Source organism: Simochromis diagramma, unplaced genomic scaffold, assembly GCF_900408965.1.
Source record: "Simochromis diagramma unplaced genomic scaffold, fSimDia1.1 OVJJ01000421.1, whole genome shotgun sequence".
NCBI classification, from domain to species: domain Eukaryota; kingdom Metazoa; phylum Chordata; class Actinopteri; order Cichliformes; family Cichlidae; genus Simochromis; species Simochromis diagramma.
Genome location: NW_024387250.1, coordinates 1,841,748 through 1,855,394, shown reverse-complemented (window position 1 = coordinate 1,855,394; position 13,647 = coordinate 1,841,748). Strand labels below are relative to the sequence as shown.

At 39.8% G+C, this 13,647-nt stretch overlaps 1 protein-coding gene across 3 annotated transcripts; it reads right to left on the bottom strand.

The window, feature by feature from the left end:
• Window positions 1-4,209: 4,209 nt before the first annotated feature.
• Window positions 4,210-9,099, bottom strand: agpat4 (1-acylglycerol-3-phosphate O-acyltransferase 4 (lysophosphatidic acid acyltransferase, delta)). 3 transcript variants are annotated; one of them, XM_040001209.1, is made up of 10 exons: window positions 8,799-9,099; window positions 7,695-7,875; window positions 7,282-7,451; window positions 7,035-7,196; window positions 6,759-6,912; window positions 6,520-6,622; window positions 6,366-6,441; window positions 5,309-5,507; window positions 5,182-5,203; window positions 4,210-4,658 (listed from the first exon to the last, which is right to left on the bottom strand). In XM_040001209.1, exons 2-10 carry the CDS (start codon window positions 7,870-7,872, stop codon window positions 4,622-4,624), a joined length of 1,101 nt encoding a protein of 366 aa, XP_039857143.1. In that variant the 5' UTR covers window positions 7,873-7,875; window positions 8,799-9,099; the 3' UTR covers window positions 4,210-4,621. The 3 variants fall into 3 exon arrangements, with proteins under 3 accessions (XP_039857143.1, XP_039857144.1, XP_039857142.1); XM_040001210.1 differs by having other exon boundaries at window positions 5,182-5,200; XM_040001208.1 differs by lacking the exon at window positions 5,182-5,203 and having other exon boundaries at window positions 8,799-9,097.
• Window positions 9,100-13,647: the final 4,548 nt, after the last annotated feature.

Here is a 13,647-nt window from a genome sequence, read left to right as displayed (position 1 = left end):
AGATAAGAATAGACCTTAATTCGCTAGTCTTATTTTCTGTATGATAGTGTTTGCTGTATTTTACCCCAATGAGCCATCTTTTGATCCAGAAGTTTAGCACGCAATTGCAAACAGCTGTAGCCACACAAGCGAAGACAGCAGCAGGTACAGAAGTGGTCAGAAGTTTACATATACTCATCATGGGAATGTCGTAATTTCGGATTTTTAATGGTTTCTTTGAACTGTTCTTTTCCAGGGTGGAATGATAGATCTTTAATGACTTTAGAAAATGAGAATTGCGTGTATTATTTTAGGTTGGCCATAATCTACACAGGGTCAAATATATACATAGACCCGCACAGAAGTGTGGTTAAAATGTCCCATACTAAGTTGGATCTCAACCAACTTAGTATGGCTTTTGGGAAGCAATCAACAAGCTTCTGACATGATTTTGGTTGCATATTTGACCACTCCTTTTGGCAGAATCCCTAAATTTTATTTAAACTTGTTGGTTTCCTGGCACGGGCCCAACTTTGAAGTTAGTTCATAGTCAAAAGAATTTTCAATAGGATTTTAGGGCTTTGGGAGTCCACTCCTGAAGCTTAATGTTAGCATGCTTTCTCCGCTCCAAAACCAGTTTTGATGTGTGTTTGGGATAATTGCCCTGCTGGAACACTCAACTGTGTCCCAGTTTTAGTTATCTGGCTGTTGATTTGAGGTGAATTTGGAGGCACTCCTCTTTCTTTATTATTTCATCCACTTCACCAGTACCAGCAAAACAGTCCCGGAGCATGATGCTACCACCACCAAGCTTGACATCTGGCACATTGTTCTTAGGTTTGATAGCCTCACTCCAAACATGCCTTATCATTGTGGCCAAACAGCTCAATCTTTGTCTCATCTCACCATAAAACGGTTCTCCAGCAAACATTTGGTTTGTCCATGTGGGCAGCTGCAAATTTCAGTTGCGCTTGAATCTGTCTATTTTGGAGCAGGGGTTTCTATCTTGAAACACCCTCTCAGATCACAGTTATGTAAAACTTGCTTCATTTTGGACAGTGACTGCTGCCATTCTACACGTTTCTATTTCATGGCGCGCTTGAACTTTCCTAACCAATTTCCTCTCTCTTCTCTAAGGGTAACAGTTTCTTCCAGACCATGACAAAGTTGTGACACATCTGCATAACTTTTACTTATGCAGCTTCCTGACTTCTGGAAACATAAAAGTTCAACGAAATCATTAAAACCCCCAAATTACCATGACATTCATGCCCATGACAAGTGCACATAAATTTCTGACCACAACTGGAAGTACCATTTGTTAAATTAATTTGATTTACATATACAGCTAGCATTTTCTGCTCAAAGGCCTGTGACCATATTCACAGGAATTTCCATAAACAATCTGGGAACAGTGAACATTCTGAAATGAACCACCACTAAGCTTGAAAGCCTGCTATCACTTTAAAGGTTTTATTTTAGAGTACTGCTGTTAAAGTCATTTAACTGTTAACTGTTATGCAAACTGATGTCTTTGGATGCAAAACTGTTTTTGAACGTGTTTACTGCAACAAGGTAAAATTACACAAGTCTTCCTTTAAGCAACAACACCTAACATCCAAGTGTGATCTGTGTAGCTGAGAATGGCATTAGTGTACACAGCTTGTGATGCAATAGGCCATTCTGATGCTGATTATACTGCACAGGAAGAGGGATTTTAGCAGCTGCAGTAGGTCTATTGTGCTGTACTGCACGAATCAAAGCTGTAAAACACAGCCACGTCTTCATGTCACACGTCTGAATTGATGGGCGAGGCACAGCATTATCAGCTCAAGGCTAGTGCTTTCATAAGGTGTGACAGCACCTCAGGCCACTATGACATAAAGATACAGATTAAACTCAAAGAAAGGACAAATCTGACACCATTTGTTGTGAGTCACTACTCATTTCTTTTTGTTTTGGTTGCAAGAAGCCAGGCTTTCTTTTTTTTTTTCCAAAGTGGTTTTGAGCAATAGTTCTCCAGGTTTCCAAATGTCCAAAGTTTCTCTTCGGACATTGGCTTCTTTTTCACTCATTTTCAGTCCAGTTCCTGGTCCTGACCATTTCCACAAGAATGCTTTTGTTTGTTTGCTTGTTTATTAAGCCATTTAACACTGGCATATCATGCACTGGGAATTGGAGAACAAAAGAAGACATTTTAGTTCTGAAATAAATTATCTGCAGCAGATGGACAGTTTCTGATAGTCATGTCCTTTAAAATAAGACAGAAATTCAATAATTTACAGTTTACGGTTTCTCAAAAGAAAAAAATAATATGGTTGTTGTGTCAAGTTACACAACAGCAGTTCTTGTGTAATACTGTAATTGTGAAAGTCAGTGGTGAACGGACCTTACTATTAATGAACCGGTGTGCGATGGTCTTAACACATAACTGAACAAAAGGCAGAAACATCCAAAGATGAACTTCAAGAAGCCTGGAGAACTATTCCTGAAGACTTGCATAAGACAGTTCAGGCTGTGTTTAAGAATAAAGGCAGTAATGCCGAATATTGACTTTCCTGCTTGCTGGAATTGTACAAACTCTGTTTTTGCCTTTTATACTGTGTTTCCACAAATGTTGGAAAATGATTCAGTACAGTGCTGCACACAGTCCTAATGTTTTTTAGTTAAATATACAGAAATGAGGAGTTCTCTAAGGCTTTTAACTTTGTGTGAGAGACTTCTGTTTTATGCACTTGACCAGGGTTTCATATCTTATCTTTTGATTAAGAGTTAATCAGAAAACAACCTATATCTATGCTGTGAAATTTTCTGAGAATTTCCTCCAGGTTAAGGTAAGATTTTAATAGTTTAACTACATGGTTTATATTGTGTAAATGGAAAATGGGTTTACATTATGATGAATCACTACTGGACTGTGGGCACATTTGTTTGCATTGGAAAATGTTCTATAAACACTTCAGAGGCCTGAACTGCAAATGTGTGAACTTTAAAAGACCTGTGATGCATACAGAGCTCATGTGTTAATGTGCTTCAAGTGGCTCAAATTTAGTAATTTTTTAAGAGATTTTTTACTCATCTTTTGTTTTGATTTTTAGTCACCATTTCCTGTATAAAATTATTCATACTGATTTATTAATTTAACCATTGTCTACACATGTAGGTCACTTTTCCCAAAATAAAGTTGATGGAGCTGTGCAGAGATACCATCTTTCATAACATCAGCTAATATGAGGCTTGAGCTTTGAGTTTGTATCCAAACTTATTGATCCAATTCTTTCTCATATATGTCTAAATCGAGGCGTTCAGCATCAGCCTCCCTATTAATATTTTTAATTCTGTTATTGAAGATATTGATTCACTGTTTACTTATTTACTAATGTAAACCAGCACCTGAGGACATCAGGATCAGCAGGTAAGAAATTTTAGCTTGTGTCCTGCTGGGGTGTTACCACCAGGTGTCTCTGTGGTTTGGCATTTTCTCTTTTTCTTCTTGTTGCATGATTACTTTTCCTCACTGGATGCTTGCATCACTGTTTAACAATTTATTTTTTTTACCATTTTCTCATTCTTTATCAGCATACGCGGAACGAAAGGTTGATGGTCGTGGGCAAACAGGAGACACATGGAGTTTGAGCTTTGTCCTCTCAGACCATGCAAATCGCACCAACTTCAATTACTTTGTCACACAGCCGTAGATGGAAAGACTGCAACAGTGAATGTCAACAAAAAGTTACTGGAGCTTTTGTTTTTACTGCCAACATATAAACGGACGGACTATATTTATGGAACCGTGCGGCACATCGGTTCACTTACTGATTTATTTAGAAAAAGAAGAAAGCCACACGTGTAGATTAGATGTAATTTAGCTGGTCAATCTCCCTTATTACCTGAAGAATATAAACTGACTACGACTTTCTACATTACGCCCAGTGTAGTCGCAGTTGAGACGCTGCTTTAGCATCTATTCAATGTCTTAATGCTCCAAAATATTCTCATACTGGGAGTTAAGTCATCCTTGCCTTAGCAGACGAGGAAATATCAACTGGAAGGCTCAGGTTTTTTTTTTTTTAACAATAAACTATTTGCTGGTGAAGTCCTGTTCTTTTGTCTGGATTGTAGCCAAATTTGAGCAGAAAAAAAGGCCCTGATCTTCATCATACCATTCATTCACTACTTCTTCTTTTTTTTTTTTTTTTTTTTTTAAGTACAAACAACAACAAAGGCCACTTTTTTGTGCAAAATTTTTAATTTTCTCTCACCTCCTAAATGTCATCTGTGCATTACAGTGCAATCATCGAGGTAGTCCACTTGCCTTTTGGTTGAATTAAATTTGTTTCTATAGCAAATGTTGGTCTTGGCTGTTCTCAAACATACTCTGATTTTAATCCTTTGTTTAACCTGCTTACCAAGTCCCCAGTCTTCCGCAGCATAGCGTTAGTGTAAAACTATCCTGTCTGCGCTTGCTTTGAAGCAGGTCTGCACTTGCAAATGGCAGTCTGGCAGGACTGTTTTGGCACAAGTTTTCCTGACGGCAGTTTGCAGATTAGTAGCTCTGCAATAAAAAGACGCCGTTTCCAGAATACACTAGTTGTTGTTTAGAGAAACCTCCTTATTCCCATAGTTTGAGGCTCTTTTTATCTCAGTCTGGCCAATCATCCAGCGAACTCCCAGTGAAGCTGTGGGAAGAAAAGAAAAAAAAAAAAAAAAATCACCACAGGGTTCAGAGAAGCTACAGCATTGTTTGAGTGAGTCACAAAGAAGTGCTGACAGGCTTTGAAATGGGACATTTTTATTTCCACAGTAAATTTGACTTTGAATGTGGTGCATATGCCCTTTAATTATCAAGCGTTTTTATTATGACGACTTAGTGACGTGGCTGAATACGTCACTTTGAAATGAGAAGCAATGTTGCACATTAACTGGCTCTTTTAAATAACTGATAACACCTAAGCCATCTCCTCCAAGTCTGTATCAAGGCCTCTTATTTATTGTGGAAACTGCAACATGCTCTTGAAAAACCCGTGCTGTTAGAGTGATTAATTCCATTTAACAGTGAAACCAGTGAAATAATAATAATAATAAAAAGAATCAGGTGGATGACTTGATATCTAACTTTGATATTTTAAGCACATGCCTGAATGCTGTTATGGACATGCTCCCAATACTGATAAATTAATAAAATAAAAGAGGGAGACTTACATTGGAGGTGTCAAATCTGCTGCTTTATGTAACATTTGGACAAAAAGGAGCTGGTTAAAGTGAGGGATGGGCCGTATTAAGCCATATTAGGGTGGCTTGACCTTGCCTGTGAATGGATGACACAAACCTGCAGAGCAGACAGCCACGGAAGCTACGATGGTAAATACTGATCCAGAGCTGATCAGCTGAGTGAGCAGCAGGCCTAGAGGGTACAGGAGCAGGCAGGACCAGAATAGCCAGTTGATCAAGGACCATGGTCGACGAGGAGGACTCATTATGGGGCCCGGGAAGCGCCCAGTCTTTGCGTAGTGCTCTTGAAAGCTATCCTGTTAACAAATTAATGCAACGGCAGCTCAACACCAAAACCCACAACAGGGAAGCACGGCTAAAGTTGGTTCTTTTAAAGCCACGTGGCTGCCGTGTGTCTAAAAAAACCAGTAAGAGCTAAAATGGAACCAAGTGTGTACAAAGTTTAACATTCCCAAGTTCAGATTCAAGAGTTCAGTTATAAAGTGCATGGATTGAAAAGTAATTAAAAAGGTGGCATGGCAGTCAGCCAAAACCACAGATAAGCTCACCACACCTTCAAAACTGTGTATATAATAGGTCAATTTGTTAAATGACATTGACTCTATCTCCATAAAAAGGTCCGCGAGCCAAACTGTTCCTACCCTCAAAGTTAATTTTTTACCACTAATGCCATTTGTGGTGAGCAATAAATATTTCCTCACACTAATCTTTCACTCAAGTGCAAAAGCTTCCAGCTTTTTAATATTGTTTGTGTTCTCTGCTGGAGCTGCTTTCTTTAAATTACACCAAAATCTTTATGTTTTATGTGGAATTCAAATCCGAGATGATTCCAGATCCAGGTTTTGGCTGTCTGGGCACATCTGTAAGATCAGTGGCTGGATCAAAAAATTTCAAAGACACTGTTTACCAGTTCCTGCAGCACCAAAAATACCCCTACAAGAGGATGGAGCCACCCATTTATTTATAGTACTACTATTCAGTGTGAAACAGTGCATCAGCCTTCAGGGGGAAAAAAGAAGAGGCACTTATTTTAGGCTACATATTTAATCAGTATGGCTTCTATTTCAGTAATAAGAAACTGGGTGATTTAGTACCTCTACCTAATGCGTCTCTTTTGAAAATCATGCATCCATCAGAATATTTAAGACTCTCACCTTCTCCTGGTAAAGTTTGTGGAGCCACTCAGCACACTCCTTCTCATCTTCTGGGATCAACTCTAGAGGAATTCTCCTGCATGTCACAGAGATGAAGGTTACACCAGCACACAGGAAATGAAAAGCAACAAGTGTGTGAAACATCAGTTCCTACCTCACATATAAGTCTGCGTGATATTTTTCCCCGTTAAGAAGCCCCAGCAAAGTCGGCATTTCATTGTTTCTGAAGTTCAGCGTGGAATCGTAAACAGCCGCAGCTGCACAACACGGAACATGCGGCGGTTAGTCAGTGCCACCTTTCATTTGATTTGCAAATCCACCCCCTCGCCCCATAAAACTGATCGGGTACTTTCTGGTGGCCACATTTAAATACATAGACAAAGACAAACTCACCCGTCCCTCTGAGGCTCTGAACTGTTACCCAGAATCCTTTGGTTCTGGGCAAAAGATGATACTTTAGTTTGGACAACCCTTTGCTTTCAGCCACCTGCATGCTGACCTGGTGCTTCTTTGGTGTGAAGCGTGTCCCTTCGCAATAAAGCAAGAACTTTTGCCAAAAAAGAAAAAAAAAAAAAAAGTTGGGTGTTATATAATTATATTATAATTATGGCCACAAAAATATCACTCTCACTTGTCTTGATTCTAAAATTACCACAGACTGAAACCCACCCAGAAGTTTTCTGGGTAATCCCGCAGTTTCTCAAGACTCTCATTCACCGTCCTTCGATCTTCCTCCCATTTCCTTTTGCAGAAAACTATCTCCAAGAAGTACCACATCCAGCCGATGATCGGTACATAAGCCAGCTGTTTTTTGGCTAACACTTTTGAGCTCTGGAAGTTGAGAACACATTGAAAGAACTGGAGGGAAGCATTGAATTGAGGGGTGGGTGAAGTTTTCTGGCTTACTTTCACTTACCCCAAGAACTCCAAATCTCTCACAGAAGGTCCAACCACACAGGAAGTCTATCTCAAAAGCGTGGTTGAGGACCACAATGGCATTCTCTTTTCCATACAGTGGATAACTCTTTGGGTCAGTGTAGAGTGTGCACTCTGTCCCAGACCACCACTCCAAGATAGCAACCATCTCTAAGGACAAAGACGCAAACAGGTACATGTGAGTAAAGGGCACCTGGATTGCTTTTGTGAAATGATGCCATGCAGTACAGAGTTCTGGGAACTCGTGCAGCAGAGGGTTGTCACAACATCACACCAACAGCACCACTGAAACCACTGAAACTAAAGGTTTCTTCTTCCCAGAAGCAGAAGAAGAAACTTTTCTTCTTCTGGGAAACAGCCAGGTTGTAATGGTACAGCTAAGGTTATACATACGGCTGGAGATGCAGTAGGCCAGTCTGATGTTGATTCTGCGGGCCAGCTGCTTACTGACCAGCCACACAGGTAAAGTACAAAGCTGGAACAGGTTGATAATAAAGCCGCTGACCAGGAAGACATAGCAGATGATCAGGTGGCACAAGAACTGGGATTTTAGCAGCTGAAGAAGCCCCATGTTCTGTAAAAGTTCATAAGAAGACATTTAATTACATCAGGTAACAACAATAAAATAAAATCATCTCATTTTTTTTTGTTGGCTTCTGATTGCTTGTGACTCAAAGGTAGAGAAACTATGTCCAGTACTGTACTGTCCTAAAGTCTGGAACCAACCTCTTTTTTTTTTTTTTTAATACTTTGCAAGTAGCCCGACCTTTTTATATTTTAAAAAGAAGCTTTGAGCAACAATTCACCAGGCTTTTCAGTCCTTGTACATGACCACTTTAAAAGAAGTGTTTTTGTTTTTCATTTTTTTGCTTGTCAAGCCACTAAAAAAAAGGATCCAACTCTAGAACCAGTGCCGTGTCTCTCTGATTCAAGCAGCCTGTTGCAAACACACATAATTATAATTGTTCCCATTTCTTTTGTTGAGACTATGAAACATGTCAAATATAACACTGTTTGACAGGGATAAAAACAGTATCTTTGCACCATCAAGGAGGGGAAAAAAAGAATCAACAAACAAATGAGGAAACTGGACGAGTGTAGGACAAAAGAAGTAATGACAGGACTAAAAAACTATTTATGGCAAAACTGTTCTCAGAGTTTTTAAAACATGAATCGAGTCTGACATAAAGGATTTCTTTGAACGTTTTTACTCCCTCCTCTGAATAGTGTCTTTGAGATGCATTCCAGAGTCAAACAGCCAATCAGAGGGCAACTGTTTGCTCCTAACAACACATGACCTTTTCAGGAACAGGGAAAACCATATCACCAACTATTCATAGTCAATCCCACAACGGCCTTCTCTGTGTTTACTGAGTTTTCCTTACGCAAACTGTTAGGTTAGCAGCTGTTTCAGAGCACAGAGAAACACGACTGGAAAATGACCAAACTGCTTAAACACAAAACCCATGTACACACCTGCAAACACGTGACACTTACCTTGATTCTGTATTAGTGCCCAGTGTTCCTGCCTCAGACACCTTTCTACCTTTCCAAACAGTGTAAATGAACAAATTTAAAAGACAACCAAACACCACTATCCCACTACGCGTCCATGCCACCTCTAGTTCGCGATGTCCCTCGTCCTTCAGCTGTTAGTGCGCAGGCCTAGAACTATGCACCACCCGGCCATCTGGTGAAACGTCCCTCAGCATGAGGAACCACACCCATCCGCCTGCCAAACCTGGATCGCGGGATGAAGACATGTGTAAACCTGCGCCACCTTCGAGAAACTCTGCAGACAGCCTCGCGCGAAGATCGTCTACTCTTTGTTGGCCCAATCAAAACACAGGATTTTCTCTACATAATGAAGTGGAACATATGACTAATACAACGACAACAAATATGACGTTGTAATAATAGACTTTTTCTTCTCATATAGTTATTATGTCCGATATAATCTTTAAAAAACAAAATGTTTTTAACAGAAAGTTATACTATATCCCAACATTTCCTGGTGCGGTTACACTCTTTTTTGTTGTTGGTCTCACAAACTCGGGCTGAGTGAGACCTCTTCTTTTCCCTTCCAGCTCCGATGCCAAATTTGGTCACAGGAAAAGTGGGAAGCGCGTGGGAGGCATGGGCGGCGCAACGTTTTCGTCATACACGTGATAAATTCTTCTGAAACCCAAGAAACGTCGTAAGTCGCTTCCTTGTTTCGATTTGAGTGGGTAAGAGTAGTAACGACGGCGAGGCGTCCTCGTGTCTTTTAATGTAGCATTTAGCAGCACACAGAGTGGGCGTCCCTTGAATGTAATTGGCTGAAATCGCTTTCGTTGCCACTAGCTAATGGAGTGCATGCGGCCAGCTCCCCCTGCTGGTAATGTAGTGTATGTACGTAGAAGAAAAAAAGTTTAAAGGAGCAATCGATCTCAAAATAAATGCAGTGAATACAAATCTGGACTCATTAACTGTTAAATTTAAGGGATTCCATTAGTTTTAGAAATTATTTATATAATTTAATTACACGTCACAAAGGTAAAATATATCATATTTTTATGAACAAAACAAAACAACTGTTTAGAATGTATGTCAACAATGATGACAACATAATAAATACATTTTAATGACTTTAATTAAATATTAAAGCCTCAACTCCACCAGTCCACCCAACCACTACTGCTGCTCTGTCTCAGCTCTGCTCCTCTGCCTGAAACCAATTTGATTCAGCTGATATACTTTAGATTTCACTCTTTCACTCTGCTTCTATTAGTTCTCCAAACTCTGGACTCTCTGCTCAGTTCAGCTACAGTTCCCCTGTTGCTCTGCACAGCACATAAATTTTTAGATTAAACTCAAAGCACTATTTGAGAATAAAGTCAAAATGTAGCAATTAAAGTTGTCGTTTTAAGTGAAACAACTGCCTCCAACAACTGCCACAGCTCCTGCACCCTCTACAAAATCCTTTGTGTAGATGAGGTAGTGAAACAGTTTGATCAACTATCTTATTGTATCTTGTGATACAGTGTACATCCTCCTTAAATGGGTGTAACCATCAGTATCCTTGCATCTGTTGATTAGCTGGAATGTGGAAACAGCAAAAAGAATACGTCATACACGTACATACGTAATACCACTTGCTGACACCAGAGGGTAATAAAGATTCACTAAACTCGACTCCATTAGAAAAGAAAAGTGTCTCAGGATAGATAGTCCTGTCATTCCCTATGGTATAAATACCAAATCTGTTTTCTATTTAATCTGCAAAAGTGTGATATGCCATCCTTAATGGACCCATCAAGCCAACAAACATACATTTCTTTTTTCTATTTTTTTCTTTTGTTACCCAAAGCTTTGGTAAGAAGACTGATGGTGTTTTATGACAGTCCAATCTAGTGGGTTGATGAGGTGTTTCTGGCTCTCATTTTAAGGTCGTATAAGTTTAAACAAATATTAAAGTGGCTCAGGTAGTCCCTTATCGTCAAATGCTAAACACAAGCAGAGCAAAGGGGCTGTAGGGAAGTCTAGGATACGCAGGCCACTTTGTAACCACAGAAATTACGAGGCAAAGCATCTCAGAATCTTTGTCTGCACTACTACATATTTAAAATACTCGTAGGCAACAATTTTGAGAGATTTTTCCCACTTTCTTGAAATGCTTTTCTCAGGTTTCAACATAAGCAGCACATTGGACTAATTTCCAGTCATTTTGTGTTTCCATAAAAATCCTTCTTCCATATGTGTGTTAAACTCGGGTTTAAGCTCTGCAGAGAGAGTTTGAGAAAAAATCATTATGTGCAGTGAAGGTGAAACATGGCAGCGAAGTAAAAATAAACAAAACATATTTCTGAGTATATGGGGACTTAATAACAGCACACTTCAACTAGTTATTTCACAGTGACAGACATTTTGGATGCCTCCGTCGAATCAAAATAAGCTTAAATAACGGTTCACCCGTCTTAGCAGAAACACTGCAGGATAAAGCCAAATCAGCTTGCAAGAGGCGAATACATGAGAATCACTCTGCATTGGGGTGAAAACGTGCCTTGAAATTTGCTGCTAAACCAAAAAACGCTATCTATCAGAGTGCATCTCATCCAAAGTAGGCAGCCAGGAAGTGTGTATCTGTGTGAGAGTGTTGGTATGTGTGTCTTCCCATTTCTCAGAAGAAAAGTGAACTGATATGTGGTTACTGGTTTTGAAGAAGTGATGCGGGGCTACCAAACCACAACAAGTTTGCCCATTCCAAGAGATGTCAGCTTTCATTCACTGAGTTATATGTTGCTGTAAAACGTTGCCCTCCTTTGGCCCCTTCTTGGTACATCAGGCAACTGGAGACCATACAAGAGCAATGTTGTGAGTTTGAGTGCAGCTCTTGACGTTTTTTGCATGACATCTCCTTTCTCTTATTTATTGCCCACTGTTAAATCAAGCAGAGAGGCTATAAAAATAATTTTTTAGGGGGAAAAAAAGCTTCCCTACAAGATTAAACCAAAGAGCAGATGTAATGAAGCTGGACTACATGCGTCTTTGACATGTGAGAAAGCTGGCCAACTTACCACAAAACATCAACTTTAAACTTGAAAATCTCTGTTGTCACCCTATTAGGAATGCGGAATAATTTTTAAATAGCCTGCAACTTTATTTCCCCTTTTTATGTTTATTTGGGGAAACTAATTGATTACTCTCGTAAAAATCAGACGCAGCTGAAATATTTCAGTCAAGAGTGAATCAGGTTGATGCAGCTGGCCAAAGCCAAAAGTTTGTAGCCAGGACGATCTTTACTTTTGGCAGCGTGGGGTGATTTGGATGCTGTATGCTGTATGAAGAATGCAGCGAGGATTAGGTGAAATCGCTGCGGTTGTGTGATTTATGAACCGTTTTGCGTCAACAGGCTGTGACTGGCTTCGACAAATTGACGCTCATTCAACCACTTTGTGTAACTCTTTAAGGTAATAGTTCTATCAGCATATGTTTCTCATTCATCCAGCGGTGTCGGGTCTTGGTATGAGAAACCGCTTCTTCCTTTTAATGCAGTGAATTTATTTATGATTGTGCGATGCGTGGCTTGGTAACTTGATGTGCACGTGATGGTACAAACTGCTTTGAAAGTCGAAGGAAAACAGTGTAGCGCTTTTCCGAGCACAGTAAACAGCTGCGTGACGAGTCTCAGTCAAAAGAGTTGCCCCGGCAGAACAATCATGAAAAACCTTGACTTGGAAAAAGCTGCGGACATTTAGTAAATAAGGTGCTAAATTTGATGAGCAGCTGTGGATGTCTACATGTTGGAATCTCATGAAAAAAGATAATGGGATCAGGTTTTCTAAATGAATGTTTTAAGCTCTTGAATATATAGAGGGGAAAAAATACAGTTCAGATAAAGTGACAACATAGCCTGAGGTCTAAGCCCTATTTGACACAGTGTATATGCACAGTAAGCCAGTAATGAGATCCTGATGCATGCAGTGTCAGTTTCTCAAGGGGCTTGGCTTCTAGCATGGGTCAAAGTAACTGTGGGCCCCACCTGACATCCACACATCCGACTGTCAGTGAAACACTGGGAGGTTTTCTGGAGACACCTGTTCTGGTTCTCTCAGGGGTCCTGAAAAGAGTGCCAAAAAGATCGGTCGGAGGGAAGTTATTTGATGTAACGCCACTGAAGAGGGCTAAAATGCTGCGTAGTTATACAATTACATATCCTCTTTTTCAACTTCTACTCTTGCCTCCTCTGGCAGATTTGGGATTTGAATGTGCAGGAATGAGAAAGTGATTGAACACAAAATCACACGTGCAGAACTCTGGATGCTGGTTGGAGCACATGTGCGAGAGCAACAGTAATGCGGCCAAATGGAAATATATGTTTCTGCTTCAGTGAGCAGTCAAGGATTTCTCTTTGTTGAAGGGATCAATATTGTGCAGGAAAAAAAGAGACAACATGGAGATGCAGTATGTGCTTGTGGAATAAAATGGATGTTTCCAGGATTTTCCTGTCTCCAGCTTCCGATGGGTTTGAAACTAGTTTGCTCCAGTTACATTCAGTGGAAAGAGAAGTGTAGAGCTCGTGCTGCACTTTCTAAATATCATCTGCCTTTAAAGTGACACGAGGTGCTGTTTCATTTTTCTTTACTAAATTGTGTATCCACTGTTAATGCTTACTTTGCAGAATCAACATTTATATAGCATTTTATCCATCTTACTTGCAAATATGAATTTTTATAGATGAAACTAAAACGGAGCATTACACTGCTGCCTACGTATGAATAATTTTATAAACAGATATAAGAATACAGACTGTATTTAAAAGACAATTTGGCCACCATGAAGCTAAGTGAAGTCTTATCTGGAACCC

Coding starts and splice junctions, on each gene's coding strand:
- agpat4 (XM_040001208.1), bottom strand. CDS start 7,872: ATGGGGCTTCTTCAGCTGCTAAAATCCCAGTTCTTGTGCCACCTGATC. Junction 5,508..6,365: donor ACAAACTTTACCAGGAGAAG/GTGAGAGTCTTA, acceptor ATTTGTTAACAG/GATAGCTTTCAAGAGCACTA. Junction 4,659..5,308: donor CGTGGCTGTCTGCTCTGCAG/GTTTGTGTCATC, acceptor TTCTTCCCACAG/CTTCACTGGGAGTTCGCTGG.